Source organism: Phalacrocorax carbo, chromosome 4 (assembly GCF_963921805.1).
Source record: "Phalacrocorax carbo chromosome 4, bPhaCar2.1, whole genome shotgun sequence".
Lineage (NCBI taxonomy): Eukaryota > Metazoa > Chordata > Aves > Suliformes > Phalacrocoracidae > Phalacrocorax > Phalacrocorax carbo.
The window spans coordinates 10,097,075-10,114,188 of record NC_087516.1 but is presented as its reverse complement, the minus strand read 5'-3'; the positions used below and the strand labels follow the sequence as shown (position 1 = coordinate 10,114,188).

At 38.4% G+C, this 17,114-nt stretch overlaps 1 protein-coding gene across 3 annotated transcripts in view; it reads left to right on the top strand.

The window, feature by feature from the left end:
* Positions 1–17,114, top strand: part of ZFYVE28 (zinc finger FYVE-type containing 28) — a 167,221-nt gene that overhangs the window by 138,370 nt on the left and 11,737 nt on the right. For 2 of the 3 annotated variants that reach the window (XM_064448987.1, XM_064448986.1), the window contains 3 exons: positions 11,757–11,911; positions 12,432–12,548; positions 14,163–14,267. In XM_064448987.1, the coding sequence (XP_064305057.1) occupies positions 11,757–11,911; positions 12,432–12,548; positions 14,163–14,267 (377 nt within the window). The remainder of the gene's footprint in view (positions 1–11,756; positions 11,912–12,431; positions 12,549–14,162; positions 14,268–17,114) is intronic. The other variant, XM_064448988.1, reaches the window with a different exon arrangement.

Sequence of the window (17,114 nt, the reverse complement as noted above, 5' to 3'; positions counted from 1 at the left end):
CAAGAGGGGAAGAAATACCGATGAATCTGTATTGGAGTGTTTGCCTGCCTAGAGTACATGGTAAAGCCTACTTCATTTTGAAGTTATGATAACCAATAAATTATAACTTTAAACATAAAAAAAAAACTTTTAAAACTAACCTTAATGATACAATAGATGCCTTCCCTGGTCAGCAGTTATGGGGGGGAGGAAGGTTCTTTAGGTATGTCATTGTGGTGTTTTGTGGTATATTTTTCTACAGCTTTAGGCATTTACAAAAATTGGTGGTAAAGTTTTAGCTTGTTATTTACAGTATCTGAAATGTATTGTGACTCAAGTCTGCCAGCAATTAAAGTGGCATGTTTATCTGGTTATTTCTGTTAGAATATCTGTATTTGCATACATGTGGGCAGAGCCCAAGGTCATTGGCATGCTGGATATAGTTGAAGGATATCGCTTACTTTATTGTGTATTTTGAGTATATCTCTATTAGTATAAACACGCATGAAACAAGCAGGGAAGGTTATCTTAGTTTACAAATGAGATTAAGTGTTGATTACCTGCTTCAGAAATAGAGTGTGTCTTGCAGGAGATTGTTTGAAACTACCTTGCCAGTCAGTTCACAGAATCATAGAATAGCCCAGGTTGGAAGGGACCTCAAAAGATCATCTGGGCCAACCAGTCACGGGAAAGGGAGCCTAGATGAGATTATTCTAGCATCCTGTCCAATTGGACCTTGAAAATCTTCAGTGATGGGGACTTCTTTCTTATCATATTTCTTTCTTATATCAAGATGAAACATCTCCTCGTGCAACTTGTCCTCTCCATGTGGCTCCTTGTGAAGAGAGAACCTCTGCCCTTTTTGTAGACACCCTTTAAGTACTGGAAAGCTGCTCTTTGCCAGGGAGAAAAGACCTAACTCCTCCAGTCTCTCCTTGTGGGACAGCTTCTCCATCATCTTCATGGCCCTCCTTTGGACCCACTCCTGTTTGCCCATCTCTCTTGAATTGTAGAGACCAGAACTGGACACAGTACTCCGGGTGTGGCCTGACAAGCACTGAGTAGGTTGGGATGATCACATCTCTGTCTGCCAGTAACGCCCCTGTAGATGCAGCCCAGGAAGTGATTTGCCTTGGTGGCTGTAGCGGTGCACGGCTGACTCCTGTTCAGCTTGTTGTCCACCAGGACCCCAGCTCCCTGTCAGCAAGGCTGCTCCCCAGCCACGCAGATCCCAGCCTGCTCTGGGTTCTTTGATTGCGTCGTCCATGGTGCAGGACCTTGCGCTTCTCTCTGTATAGCTCTGTACAGTTCTTGCTTGCTCTCTCTTCCAGCCTGTCCAGGTCTTTGTAAGATGGTTTTTCTCTTCTGATGCATCCACCTCGCCACCCAGTTTGGCGTCATCGGCAACATTGGTGATGGTGCCTTCAATCCCATTGCCCAGATCATTTAGGGAGATGCTGAACAGTGTGAGGCCCAGTACTGATCCCTGGGGGGACCCTGCTTGTGACAGGCTGCCAGCCTGAGTAAAAATCATTGATCACCACTCCCCGCATGTGACGTGTGAGCCAGTCTCTTGCCCAGTTCAGACCAAGCCAAGTTCCTGTGCGTGGGCAGGTTTCTTTACAAAACAAGGTTTTATACTGTGCTTTTTCCATCAGTAGAACTCCGTGCCTCAAAGAAGATGCAAGATGGAAAAATAACTTGGTCATTCAGCAGGACTGTGAATTATACAAGGAGAATTCAGTTCTTTTCATCTCATGGTCCAGAGCTATGCATTCATCTATGCTATCAAAGCTACAGTGCAAATTACACGCCCACAAGCTTTAATAAAGAGACCACCAACTACTCGGGGGATCTTGTAGATGATAGTGTGGAGGATGACAAATACATTAACAGTGTATTTTAACTGATATGTCACCGTCTACCTGATCAGCTGTGTCTCCAGGTCTCGTCTCTTGCAGTTTTACCTTTGTTAACCTGGTCAGATTGGATTTGTTTAAGCTATGCAAAATGATGGATTAATTCTGCATTACTGTTTGGTACTGTTAATACTCATAACTGGTAATGATTTGCTCAGTACATTACTTTAGATATTTTCCCCTTTTTCTGCAGACCTCTTCTTCATAGAAATTCTGCTTATAACCAGAAAAAGGCTGGTGATAATGGCTTTACATCTACTGTACTGGAATCATGGAAATAAAGAGCTGAGTGAGAAGAGTTGTGGGAAGAGAAAGGGGTTTATACCCTGAGCAAAGCCAAATGACTTCTGGAATAGATGCTCTTCCTGCCTAATGATTTTGAACTGCAAATTGTCTGTATGTGTTAGGACTGTGAATCTATACTGTTTTGTATAGCTCTGTCACTCAGTGAGGGCAATTAATATGCATATTAATACAGTCATAAAGAGGCTGCTGTGTACAGTCCTCTTGCTTTGCTGCTACACCCCTTGCCCCAACAACCAGCTGAGCAGTACCAGCAAAACAAAAAAGTCAGCGTTGATGCGGTCTGTCAGCTTTTGCTTGTGATTTTAGTCAGCGAGACATATGTGACTGAAGCAGATGTCTCTAGTTTTTCACCACCAAGATTCTTCTTGATGTGTTTCATGCCTATCTCATTCTTCACCCTGCAAGACAAAAAATCGAATCTCCAAATGGTGCAGCATTTTCTAAGCTATGGTGTGCCCTTTCAGGAAATTCCACAAGGTATTTTGGGTGCATTATATGCATGTCTTTGTCTTCAGTAACAAGTAACTGATGCAGATTTTATTTTCCCAAGGAATAACCCAGGCAGGTTGTGTGAACTACTTGTTAACAAGTGCTTGTTACAGTGGGAAGGTGAAAATTCAGTTGTTTGAAGTTTTTTGGTCTTTCCCTATTAAAATGATAAATTTGATATTTTAGTGTTGTTAAAATATCCAGTATGGTTGAAGTAAATTGAATATAAAATATGTTCCCCTCTGTGTAAGTCAAGCGAAATAGGGCAATATTTTAAGCTGACTAGCTTCAGTGGCGGAGGCAATAAATCTGTTCTAGCAAAACTGGTAGACACCCCAAAATTTGCCAGTTGGGGGCTGTATTCCAGGTGGCATATCATCTGGCTGGAGACTACAGAAGTGATCATAATGGGTTTGTGTTCATGTTTCTGCATAGCTCACTTGTAATTTTCATTTTGTAGTAGTTCGGTCACAATTATAATCATGTTCATTTTAATGAAGTGTAAAAATCTGTTGTTGAATGTCACTTGGTGTTCCCTGTGCTACTAATAGAACAAAAATTACTAGCTTTCAGAAATTAGATTTTATTTTACAGATTTCTTTTCACCCCCAAAAAAAGCACCTCAGAATAGCATGTTTGGAAGTTCTGAGATTATGTGTAATTAACTAAAATCACTGTAGTAACTGCAGTTTTTGCAGCGTTTTGGCAATGCCTGAAACCAAGGTATGTTGTTAAACCACAAGTATATTGGAGGAAAAAAAAGGATTTCCTAATACTTATAGCGGCATCAAAGGTGAAAAATTAAGACAAAGCTTTCTTTTCTAATTAAAATTTTAAGGCTCCACCTAATACTTTGATTAGCTTTTCTCAGCTTTGGCTCCCATGGCTGGATACCCAATTCCTGCAGGGTTCTCCTAAACCCTGGGATGCTTTAATGCTTCAGCTGGTGGCTCTGTATTACTTTTTGACGGAACTGATGGAGGCAATATGAAAACGCTGTGCTGATAAGTTTCCCTATTCCTTAGAGTTCCTCTTGGTGGAAAATGTTTTTCAGTGCTGCTTCTCCATCTCTGCTTCTGCCACACACAGGAGTTGCAACTCAATGAGTATCTGCTGGAACTGGATGCTAAATTAACTCGCTTTTTATTATGCCATACAGAATAGTTGCTTGTGTATCACAGAGGATGTTGCCGAAGAGCTGTACAAAATGACTCTTTGCCTTTGGAAGTATTTGTATTCATCATCAGGTATCCAGGTCCTGTCTGTCCTGTCAAGTTCTGGATAAGGTGTAAAAGCCGGGACTCATGCATTTCTATCCCTGTATCAGATACCAGAGCTGATATGACATACCATTTCTTCATATGTGCTATACTATTCCTGTTTTTCACTTTCAGTATTTCCAGTTCAGGATTATTTTCAAAGTTTAAATATTTATGTGCTCTAATCTCACATTACTTGTCCTTTTGCAGTGTGAGTGACCATTTAAGAATTTTAAATGGATGTTTGATTATAAGGAAGCATTAGAAAAAACATCATGGTTGAATTGAGAAAAATCTTAGTAGAATCTAAGTAATATTCCAACTTATATTTTCAGTTCTGTTTTTTCTTGAATTTTATGGTATCCTTATTTTACAGGTTTTATCCTTTTTTTAAAAAAAAATTTAAGAAGAGCAAATGAACCTTGCAAGTATCTGACATTACATTTGATGGTTAGAAAGCAGCCCTGTTGATTACTAATGCTCTAAGTTATTTGTTCATAATCACTCTTAGAGAAGTTTGATCTATTCAGCTATGAGGGAGAGAGCACTGTTATAGTTGATAAATCCTGCGCTGGCAATGTTTACTTTAATTCCCATTTGAAATATGGGAAATGAATATGGGAAATCTTTGCATCCTTCTGAAAACTCAGGCCAGAGTGGTAATGAGTTTGATTAAGTCTGCCTCGGTAGAGCTTCTTATGGTGGATCTATTTGGCAGCATGCTGCTTCAACAGCTGCGGTTCTTGAAAAGTTCAACTTGGTAAGTACAATGAGAACGCTCTGCAGTTTGAGGTTTGAAGAGCTGATTCCAGAAGATGCTCCTCCAACAGAGTGGGCAGCAGCAGCATCTGCTGGAGTTTGGAGCAGAAGTTGTTGCTGTTGATTTCAAACTGAGTAGTCTTCAGTGCTCAGGACTTTTTCCGGATTGAAGGTATCACTTCTGACATGTGGTTAATCCTATTAGCCAAATCACTTATTTTAATCAACTGACCTCAGATTGCCTACCTCTGCTGGAGCAAAAGATGCTAACAAGGGGCTTCTCCAAATCTTGCAGTATAGGAAAAATAATTCCCCAATTGTGGAATTCCAAAGGTTGACAGCAGATGGGGCTTCTAGCACATGTGCTACCATGTATGGAGCTGGCTATTGTTAATACATGTCATAATACTGTAGTGTAGTCAAATCCACTCCTCCTGGTGGTGCTCAGCTAGATTGTTCCTAGAGGGATTTGCATGCCAGTTGTGTGGTTTGTTTCTCATGACAGTTTTGAAGCCTTGGGAACCCTTAATGGGTTCTTTGGGTCCCGTCCCATCCCCCGTTTCGCCCCCCCCCCCCCCCCCCCCCCTTTAGCCTTTTCTGTTAAAATAGAGAAAATACCTAAGGAATTGCATAAGAAACTCTATTGACTTAGTAGATATTAGGGTTAAAAAGTCAAGAAGAAAGTTCTGCATTAAAGCTTTTTTTGGTCTGTTTTAAATGTAGCTTCTGGGGTCATTCCTTAACATACAGTCCTTAGCTAAATAACTATATGCTATTACTGAAATAATAAAACATGTTCTGGATTTTGTTTAAATGACTCTAAAATTGAGCATGTAGCCACCACCCCTTTAACGTAAAATAATTTTAAGAAGCCATTAATCTCATAGTTTTCCTTCTAATCATATCAAAACTAGCACATTAGAAACCAGAGGGGCTTAACCTGCTGTTTATTGTGTTTCTTGTGAGAGAATCCAAAAAGAAACACCAGCGGTACTGCAGAAAGCAGAATGGAAAGCAGTATTATTTTTTTTATACTGACATGGAGTCATACTTCTCTTACTGAACCCCCATTATTTTCCTCTTGTCATTCTTCATCTATACAACCTTTGTCTTCTCCCCAACTATTGTCTGATCTTTTAAATGCCCTTTGGAGCAGTTGTTTGGTTTTGTTTTGTTTTTTCAAATTGGAACCCAGAGTTGACTACAGCCTTAGGAAGTATAAGAGTAATAGAAGTGGGAGTAATAGCTTGGAAAGACAGGTTGCCAGACTAATGGTGGGGTTTCCAGTTACAGCCTACACAAGTATCAGTGGGATGAATGTACCAGTTAGTGAAGTAGTTTTAGAAATTGTGTGCAGGCAATGACATAGATTTGCCTGCAGGAGTTTTGGGTTTGGTTTTGGGTTTTTTTGTTTTGTTTTTTTTTTTTTTTAATTAAAGTATGAAAGAGCTCAGATAGGAAAGAAAAAGAACTTAAATATCGTAGGTTGGCTAAAAAGTTTATGTTGTTGATATTGAACACAGAGCATAAGGTAGCCATTGTGCCAAATTCTGTACAAACAGGAATGAAACCCAGGGAGTTCATGATAATGTTTTTTGAGAAATATAAGAACTAGAATATTAAAAAATATATATATGGAAATTCATCTACATTATATTGCTATACATGTACGTATCTTTGAGTTATTCAAAACATGGCATTTTGAGTAATGACATCAGAGATTTGTTAAGACCAACTAGTGCCAATTAATTGATGTAATTTAAGTTCAAGGAACTGCACTGTTTTGTAATTTGTGGGCAGTCTGTCATCAATTTTCTAATGAACTATAATTGATATTTAAGAATTGGAATACTGTTCCTCTGTAAAAACTTTCGGCATGGCTTATAGTTGCAGTGTCCTTTTGTGTAAATAGGAATGTGTGAAATCATAGAAAACCTTTTGCAAAATTGCCACATTTCCTTACTGTAGAAGGCATCTCACCTGCTTCTATATAGAATGTATGAGATTTTGCTGAAGAGCAACCTTGCCTCAGAATTTATCACTCTGGTTTTGCCAAGTGGCTAAACCTCTGCATCAGAGTACTACCATTTAATACATGGGTTTTTAAATCACTATGAAGTGGATTCACAAGCTTTGAATTCACACTACAGCAGGAAGCGTTACCTCCTCTGTTGCAAGTGGTTGCATGTGCTGTTTGCTGGAGATTTCGAGCAAGCGAATGGCAATCACTGGTGTTACCAGTATTCGTGTAACACAAATGGTGTAAGGATAGTCACTGACTTAAGTGTTAACACTTTTCTAGTAAACATGTAGTATTGTTCATAGAACTTCTTAAATATTTTGATCAAACTTCGTTGGGATGAGTTTGTCTTGCTGGAACTAGAGCCCTCTCAGTTTAGACACCACTGACAATTCTCTGAAATCTGTGTCTGAAAATTAGTTGTAAACAAAGACTTAGCCTGAAGTCAGAGACTTAGAGGATGATCTTACTTTCTTATTAAATTTGGTGACACAATTGCATCATTTATAGTAGATAGATATGTTGGGGTTACTGCTTTGTAAACAGTGACCACTTTTAATCTAAGATTTCTAAAAACAAATAAAACCAAGCCACTTTCTTAAAAGTTTTTATTATTCTTTTGAAAACGTGATAATTCATTAGATTTCTTTGTATTCATGGTACTTGATACAGTGAACTTTTAAATTCTTTTTATCTGCCAGTGCTATATATTCAGTGCATACTTAAGATACCCTGGGGGTTTGTTTGTGAGTAATGAGAGATTCTTTGAATGTTACACATTCTGCATTAGGTTCAGAGCAGATTTCAGGTTTAATGGACCAAATACTTCTAGACAAATTTGTAAGGAAGCACCTGTGAGTGGTCACAGATTTCTACTGCTACTGACTATTTTTTGAGCACAAATATAAAATACTTAAATTTGGTCCAACTTTGAATCAATTTACTTTGGTTGTTCAGTTTTAGAATTTTCTGGTTTTATTGTTTCTGCGTGAGTGTCGATGACCAACAAATTTATCCCAAGGCCATCGGTATCTCAGGGTTACCTAAAATGACTGGCCACTTCTGAAAGTGACAGTCACAATCCTTGAGTTCCATGGTCCTGCGTTCCATTATGTATGGATACTACTGCTTAAGCTGGCTCACAAGTATCCTCTGGCACTTAAAAGCTGTAAAGCAGATCTGTTCCACAGGTGAAAGATGATACTGTGTACAGTTGCATTATTGGGGTTTTGTTTGCTTGTACATATTTGATTAAATTTCACAGTCAAGCTTTGACAGCAGGCAGCTGTTCTTGGAGATACATCTTTAAAGTGCCAAGAGTGTTTTGCTGTTCTTCTAACATGACAAATGTAGAGTAGTTTTAAAATTGCTGGCCAAGTTAGGTAAAAAGCTAATTCACTGCATCTGCCAGAGGGTATCTGTTCTTACAACATATAAGCAGGTTTACTGTTTGGAATCAACCTTTTACATTATGTCTTAGTTCTTGATATTTGCCCTCAGACATGTTAGCTGTGCAGTGTTTTTACAATATCAAGAATAAATACTCGGTAAGCATTTTTTATATAATAAACATTTCACAAGGGGAATTCCATGCTTATTTTTGTTTTCTCTCCTCTTAACTTAATTCCTTGGGTAACACAGGGTTCACATCAACCAAGAATCTGAGAAAATGAGGACTTGCCTCTAGCTATTTAGTACGGCTATTTATATTCTGCAGTGATACTTGATTTTGCAGATATTGGCAGTGAAACATTCCAGATCTGAGTGTAGTCTCACATTAATGGAATGCTTCCTACATATCTGGTATCAGCTGAGAATTTTGAGCCAATTTATGCATGTTAGATAAGTCAAGAAGGAAAGATATTCCTTTTAGAACTAGAAAAAAAACCTTGCTTGAAAGAATAATTTGGAGAAAAGGTAAGCTGAACTCTGTAGGTCAAAATTCAGGTTTATTTTCTGTAATATTATTTTTAAAAATGAAGAGAATCTTTAATATTTGCATAGATGTGATCACTGCTGTTTGGGATAGCGTGTTGTAAGAAAAGCGGTATCTCTTGCTGTTTATCTGAAACAATTGCGATGTTTCTGTTCTTACAGTATTTCTGACTGCTGCTACAATATTAATTTTCTGGCTACATTCTTTAACAGTAAGATATATTTTAAAGTAAAGAACAGATGGTCATTAGTCATTCTTTACGAGTCATTTTTGTCTAAATCTGACTTGGTCCTGTTCATAAAGGTAGAGTAATTGTTTCTAACTAGTGATTCTCAGGTCCAGTTTTAAATTGGAATTTAAATTCAGGAACGTTCACTTTTCTCTTTTTCATGGCACAAGCAATCCTGAAAACAACATATCCTCTTTTCTGAAACCCTTGTATATATAAATTGTACTTTGCATGTGACTGTGCATACCAAAGTATGTTAAAAATGGGAGCATGCATTCTGACCTTCCCTCCCACAGTGCTGAAGCAATTCTTATGTGCTCTGTGGCAGGGATTTTTAGGACAAAAGTTCCATCCAGTCTTGTGGTGAGACATGACCAGTCTTAATGACACACCACAAAATCTAGCACAGAATAGCTTGGAACATAAATCACATTCCTTGTAGGAGTTAGGAAGTAGGTAAACCTGCATTCCTCCCAGTTGGAGGAGACTTAGAAAGGCAAACACTATTATTAAAATTGGTCAGAGCTTGGTCAGAATCATGGAATGAGCCTTTCTTCCTTTCTGCAAAATGGGAAAGGACTAAGTAGTTTGTATTCTTGAAAAGCATTCTTCACAGCTCTCTGCCCACTTAGCACCTTACTTTGAAATACTTCTTCAGCTGTTATTTGGAGGGAAGAGTCATCCTTGAATCAGCACCCCGGCCTTCCCCTGCACCAAGGTTTTTGCTTATTGGGAGTTTCAGAGACTGTTGTATTGGGATTATATAATTACATACAGGCTGCATTTGTCTCCGTCGTGAGGTCTGTGCTTGCTTGCAGAGCAATTTGTAGGGCAAATGTGTATATCACTGCAAGATGAATTCTTCTTAAAAACAAGAAAAAAAGTAGCCCTTATTTGGCCCCAGTACGAGGCAAACTCCTTTATCGGTGTACGTGAGCGTTTGTGCAAATAGGAAATAATCTGCAGCATACCGTTGTGAATCGGGGATCGCTGCCTGGCTCTTACTGCTTTTCAGTTTACTCCATCATAAGCCATGTTCTTACATGACCTTTTCATTGTCTTGAACACAAACCTTTCCACACTGACAGGCTTGCTATTATTTGTATATAAAATATATCCCCTTTGGAAAAGCAAAGAAAAAATGAGAGAGAGAATTCTCACTTGGTTCTCAGTATCTTTAATAAACCAAGTCAGTCATGGCGCTGAGGGAACTGTAAGCATAGAACTAACATCTTTTTACAAGAATTTGCTTTTGTTAATAGCAATAGATAACATGAACAAAATTAACCTCTTGCAAGCCTGCTTTTTATTCTGTCTTTGAAAGAATGGGAAGCCAGCTAAGGTAATGGTGCTATACATGTTCTATTGTTATTTCTATCAATAACTGATCTCCAGTATTGATTTTCAGTTCTGTTTTTACTCGAGCTTTGAAGATTGCATGGCCTAATAAATTCATTTTTACATTTTAAAGGCTTTACCTGTATAGCCTGCAGGTAGAATTTCAAAACTATATCCCATAAAATTTTGCTATAAATAATTACAAATATTACCTAGGTGTCTTATCCTGCAATAACTGTTTGTGCATACTGCCATAGGGATGGGATCTGCAAGGTGGTGAATGTTTCAGCACCTAATAAAAGCAGATTGAGCCTGGAATGTGTTAGAAACTACTCCCTTCACTATGCATGCTATTTATGCAGTCAGTAGCTTTTTTTTTGTGAACATAGTTTTCTGTGTAGTAGAGCGTGCTGGAGTTTTGGACTGCCGAAGTGTGGTTGTATGTTAAATATTCTACTTTTTTGTGATCATTGGCAAGATTATTTTCTTTCTAATATGTGGGGAAAATTGGCTTAGTGTTACTCTGCCCTGAATGTAGTAGAGTAAGAAGGCGGCTCCTTTGGCCAGCACAGTGAATCCTTAGGTCTTCAGTGTAATTACATCCTGCACTCTAGTCCTAATTAACGGTTTTCCGTTGGCAAAGTGCTACTTTTTCCCTAAATACTTCATTTTTTAAAAAAACAGATCTTCATTTACGAATAGTTTAGGTAATTCCAGATATTTGAAGAAGCTGGATTCCCACCAAAGCTTCCCTGCAGTCTCAGGTTATTTCAAGCTTCCTCTCCGTAAAGGGGAGTGGGGGTGGAAGTGGCTGGCAACTGCGCATCTGGTCTTTAAGAGAAAGTTTAAAACTCTAGTAGACATTTGATGACACACTTCAAACTCTTTGGAGTTGATGAACCATTCTGTTGCAATAGTTTGACATTTCTGCAATTTCTACAGTTAGGTATCTAAGGGGACTAATCTACCTCTACTGTGTAAATTATATTTTATCACCCTTCTATTTTTTTATGTAAGGTTATATTTAGATTCTATTCTCATTATTTTAAGGTAACATAATTCAGAAGGTTTTTTTTTCAAATTAACTTCTACATTAATAAATTTCTAAGGTGACTTCAGAACTGACCTTCTCATTTTTAGGTTGATATTCACCTTTCGGATTTTTGGAGTTATGGTCTCAGGACTGAGCTTTTAGAAAAAGTTAATGTGAAAAATGGCAGAGCACTTTGTAATAGCTAGGGAAAAAGCAATAAAATAGAGATAAATTATTTTCTGCTTAAAAGGGGTTTTTTTTGTTTGTCTTGGTGTTGGGTTTTTTTGTTTTGCAGCTATGCCACAGAGTGAAAATCAAACATGATGGTGATTGATTGCATGTTAATTAACTTCAACAATAATTTACAGCAGTTAGTTGCGGTTTGCTGTAGAGTCGTGCCTGAGTCATAAATCCTTTAGGATTTGCTGAACATCCTGAACAACTGAGTGAAGATTTACATTACTTTACTTTTTTTTTTTTCTCCAACAGCAGTTTAATGACAAGTTCTTGTTCATCTGATGACATTGATCAGGAAGAAATCCAGCTCGCTTTGCAGGCTGCTAAAATTGCCACCCGAGAAAAGATCAGATCCAGATTTCATGGCAGTAATGATCTTATTCACCGCCTTTTTGTCTGTATCTCAGGTATGAGAGTAGCCTTTCGTTCTGAACATAAAAACTATTCATCCTTTTTTTTTTTTGTGCCGATAACATCATGGTAGAACCCTAGAGATGAGGCTGCAGGAAGACTGTTTTGGAGCCTAAGTTGCAAACTGGTGTAGAATGACCTGTTACCTGGTGGGAATTTACAGAATCAGAGATGCAGACATCTTAGACCTGAAAGTGCTTCCTTTTTCTTGGTGATGCCCTATGTCTTCAAGGGAAGAAATCTGATGCAGCAGTTGTATTTTAGTGAAAAGGAATCTCTGTGTTTCCTGCCAAAGGACAAGGAAGATATGTATCAAATCGCAGGTAGCATAAAGGCCAGAATGTTACGTGGCTATTATGGAAAATTAGTTCAATTCAATGTTCAATTTTTATTCCTAACACAAGCAAGCGATCCCCTCAAAAATAAATGAGGCCGTTACTGGTAGCAACAAATTTGCTTTTTTTAAGGGTGGTGTAATAGCCTAGTACTGGTTTATCTGTTTTCTCAAACTCCCAGGTGTTGCTGACCAGCTGCAGACAAACTATGCTAGTGATCTGAGAAGTATCTTAAAGACCTTGTTTGAAGTTATGGCAACCAAACCTGAAACAGAAGACAAGGAAAAGCAAAAGAAAGGTAAAGAAATTTAAATCTTGGTTTTCTGCTGTGAATTTCTGCTGGTAGCCCATGGGGATCCATGAACTTTTTTACTAGAATTTCCTTAACATTCTGTTAACTTCTTAGCAGGGCCCACTGTACAGTGATTTGACCTAAGTTTAAAAAAAATGTCATGCAACCAGATGGTAAGTGGGATGAAGTCACTGGAGGTATAGGTACACAGCATGTCTTGAGGCAAATGATGGAAGAGTTAAAGCCTTCAGAGCGCGTCTGCTCATTTCCATATTCCTATGTACAACAGAACAGTGTTTATAGCCTGTATGGTCGTAACATAATCTATGTGGGGTTTGGACTTTTTTTTTCCTGTTATTATTCAGGCTGGACACGTTTTAATTTTCCCAGATGTATATCTTTGATTACAAAATTTAAGTAGTTGTGTAAAAAGAACAGATTATTAGGTGAGAATGCTCAGGAAAATGCTGAAATCTGGCCTAACTTATAGAAAATGCAGAATGCTGAATTTGGCTTTAAAATAGATAAATATTCCGTTTTGAATTCTAGATAATTAAAATAATGGAACCAGAACTAGATCATGAGCCAATGCAAGAAATTTTTTTCTCTGTCACCTTTTTTATTATTTCTTTTTCAAAGCGGCAAGTCTGCTAACTTAGCTGAAAATGACCATGTCATCCCAGCAAGACTGCAATTGCCTTTGTCCTTTGTTATGATTAGAACTGTCAGCATCTGAAGGTTGTCAGAGCTTTCTCTTGTCTTTTTCCTCTCTTCCCACATGATTGAGAACTTTTCCTTTCCCTTTCTCCCAGTTTCATTTAAAAGCATTGTGGATTTTATATGAAACACTAAGTTAAAAGTTGATTAAATTTAGCAGGAAAACCTCCAATCCAACCCAACTCAGCAATAGGATCATGCACAACATGCATTGCGGTCCTCTATTACTTGTGGTTGAAACTTCCACAATATCTTTATGGTGGCGGGATGTCATGATGTGAAGAGAGACTGTTTTTTCATTGGCAAGAAAAAATGGGATTAGATAGAATTGCTGCAGAGAGGAAGGAGCAAAGAACTCCTGAACATTCAAGTAAGAGGGATAAAGAAACTGGAGCTGTAAAGAATTATCACTAGGAAATATATTAGTCAACAGTACTCATGGATGAACTGTTACATTAAAAAGAAAAAAAGGTATTGACAACAGTAAACATAAACAGAATGAGCGAATAAAAGTCAGGGACTTCTGGGATGAAGTGTCTCTTTGATATATGTGATTTGATGTGTGTGATTCACCTAGGGAATCTCTGGTTGTTCTTACAATCTACTTCTCTGTAAAGGATCCAAGTTAAGAACTGGGAAATAAAATATAGGATGCAGCTAAACTGCTAAAAGTAAGAGGACTGTATGTCCTGTAATTACAGCATCTTTCATTTCTGTTGCCATTCCAAAGAAGAATAGGGGAGACAGTTAAATCACTGTTTGTGTCAGGGTAAAGAAAAAGCAAGAAGTATAAGAAGGTTCATATAGATGCTACTGTAATCTAATCCCAGAAGTCCTAACATGAATATTTTAAGTGCAAATTGGCAAAATATTAATTTCAGTGCTTTCTGATTTGTTTTACAGTTAATCAGGGTTTAAGGAATGCAGCATTGGAAGACTGTGCTTTATGTCAAGAAAGTATATCATCCTCAGAACTTGCAGCAAAAGCCAGAGATGGTGACTTTGAAGGTACTTTCTTTTTTCTGAGGATTAAAACGAGACAACACTGATGTATAAAAAAATAATCATTAAAATGAAAAAAACCCTCTTTTAAAGTTTGGCTCTGGAAAGTGGCTATAAAATGTTGTCATAGTATGATTTAGAGACAAAGTCAGATGAGAAACTGAGCGTATTTCTTTCAGATTTTTTTCTAACAGCCTCATGAAACTCTGATCTACAAGTTGTCATATCCAGTATGAATTCCTTTGTAGGAGTGCAGAAAGGTTCTGTACAGTAAAGGCTTTAATATAGCCTGTGACGTTACATATGACAAGTTTCAGACAGTTGTGTAAGATGCAAAGCCCTAAGTAAGGTCTTCTAAGCCAAATCTAAAGAGATCCTTTATATCGTTTGCTATATGTGGAGGTGCAACTTTTTCCCACAGTAGAAGGAACCTTTCATATTTTCTCCACTTTTGTCTCCAATATTATCAAAATATTTTTGTTACTATTTTCATGTTCTTCACCATATTACATCAAAGATAAAAGCTAGTTTTAGGTAAGTCTCAGGTTACTCAAATCTCTCAATACATGGTAAGAGTGAAGAAAAGTGCACATGTAAATCTCAGTTTTGGTCAGGATTCAAGAGTTCCGAGAGCTCAAAAGTTTTTGTTTCTCTTTTTAATTTGAGCTGCTGCGGGAGTGCTTAGGAGCCACTTATGGGCTATAGCCCTAGTATGGTAAACATCATATAAAAAATGGATTAAAAGGTATCAGAGCACTTGCAGTCAAAGAATAAGAAAAGAGAAAGATGGAGCGAACAAGAAAGCAATCAGCTTTGATCTTCAGGGCTAAGTGGTGGATTCAGCACACCAAGAGCCCAATTATCGGTGCGGTGGTGTCTCTGTGGTCAAGTGAGAAATAAAAGACAACCATCAATTGTGAAACTGTATCTAGGCTTCCCAGAAATTCAAGTGTGTAGTAATTTCCCTGTGCTTTAAAACTGTGACCTATTGTTGTCTCTTTGTCCACGTACACCACTGTTCTTCCAGTGAGAGGTTCTGAATGCAGGATGACTGACAACTGAGTGATAAGCAGTGTACGTCTCTGTATGCAGAGAGGGGTGGCCAACCGAAAAATGTTGGTTCGTGTCATTTGTAATAAAGATCAGAAGTCACGGGGAGGGGGGGACGGCGACACCTCTTAAAGATTAGCTTTAGAGTAATGCTGCATTTATGTTATTTTGTGCTTATATAAAACCCATGGTTTGCTTGCTCACCCTTCTTCTAAAGCTGCAGGCTAAAGGGTCTCAAATATAATCTATTTATTTAGAATAGCAGGGCTAATTCATGTATAATGCACTGTAGGAATATTATCTTTTCTGGAGGAAGATGATTTGTGGGCAGATAAAGAACTATTCAGTAGTCATTTTAATTGATTTTTTTTTCTATTGTGCCATAATTCAGAATGTCAGAGAAGGTGCAGAAAAGAACAAATCTTTAAGCAAAATCCTTACCATGTATAGGCTGTATTGGAAAAGAATGCAAGAGATTATTCATTCTCTACCATTTCAGTTCATATTCTTTTGTTTTGAATCGATGCCTGATGCTGTCAGTGAATTTGACTTACAGAAGTTGAAAGCAAGTTATTCTGAACTGCAGGATGCTGAATAACTTTCTCACAGGGGATGTACATTTTGTCACGGCAAAGTCACTTCACTTCCCTGGCACGTTATTCAACTTTTAAGGTTCCTCAGTTTTTCATGGCATCTCCTATTGGCATGGGGAAGGTTTTATGTTTGGAGGAGTGCAGCCCATGGCTTGGGATGTTATTTATTGAAATAGAGGACAACAGTCTGGGCGCTTAGGTGATGTTAATGGCTGTGTAGGCGTGCAGTAAGGGGGGGTCTTTGCAGTTTCAAGAGCCCCTGCAGCAACCAGGTAGCGTGAATCAGTTATGTCCCTGCCCTAAGCGAATGGTAAAACCCAACCTGTAGTGTTAATGGTGCATGCAGACAGCTACAGCGAAAACAGCCTCCTGCCTGCACCTTTGTTCTGAAATAGCAGGTGTTTCACGTATGCCTGCGTGATGTACAGCAGAGCCTTGGGGGATAACCAAGTCTCTTTTGATTAAGTAGACTTGGATGCCAGAATGAGTTTGGCTGCCTTGGCACAATGTTTTCCCATGCTAACACATCCTCTAAACAGAGCCAGGTAGCCAGTGCTCCTGCAGGTACTCAGCTTTTGGTACCCATGCTTGCTCACAGGGAAGGCTTGGGCATGTCTGAATTAGTCTCCTTGCAGACTTTCTCTGGGAGCCTTTCTTGGCTTGTGTGTAAGTGGTTACACTGTAAATACCTACAAGCACAAATCAGTACAGTTCCTCTGACTATGTAAACTAACCAGCATAGTCTGCTGTTACTTACCTTTCAGATCTGCTGATGGGCAGGAATTTTCTGTATCACAGAGACAGAGGGTGCTGGGGAGCAGGGAAATAAGCTTCCAAAGCTTATTTAAGCTTCCAAACCAGAACCAACTACAAAAGGTCTACAAAAAGGGTCATCTGAAGTGAGCCAATTTGTTGAATTTGTAGAAACTGTAGAAGCACCCATTCTGTCCCCACTCCTCCAATACATTCCAGGCCTCTGTCCCTTCAGGTCACAAGTTGTCATTGCTGGCAAGACTTTTTTTCTACTGAGGTATGCAGTGATAGCTAATGGGATACGTGTTTTTGCTATCCCTAAGGCATCCAGCATGAGGCAGTACTACTAAAATACTACTTACAGCAGTATTTTAACCTCAGCAGCCATGTGCCTTTTCTCCCTATAACACCTCCCCACCTACCTGATTTTTGCTGGCCACTGTGGAAGCAACAGCCC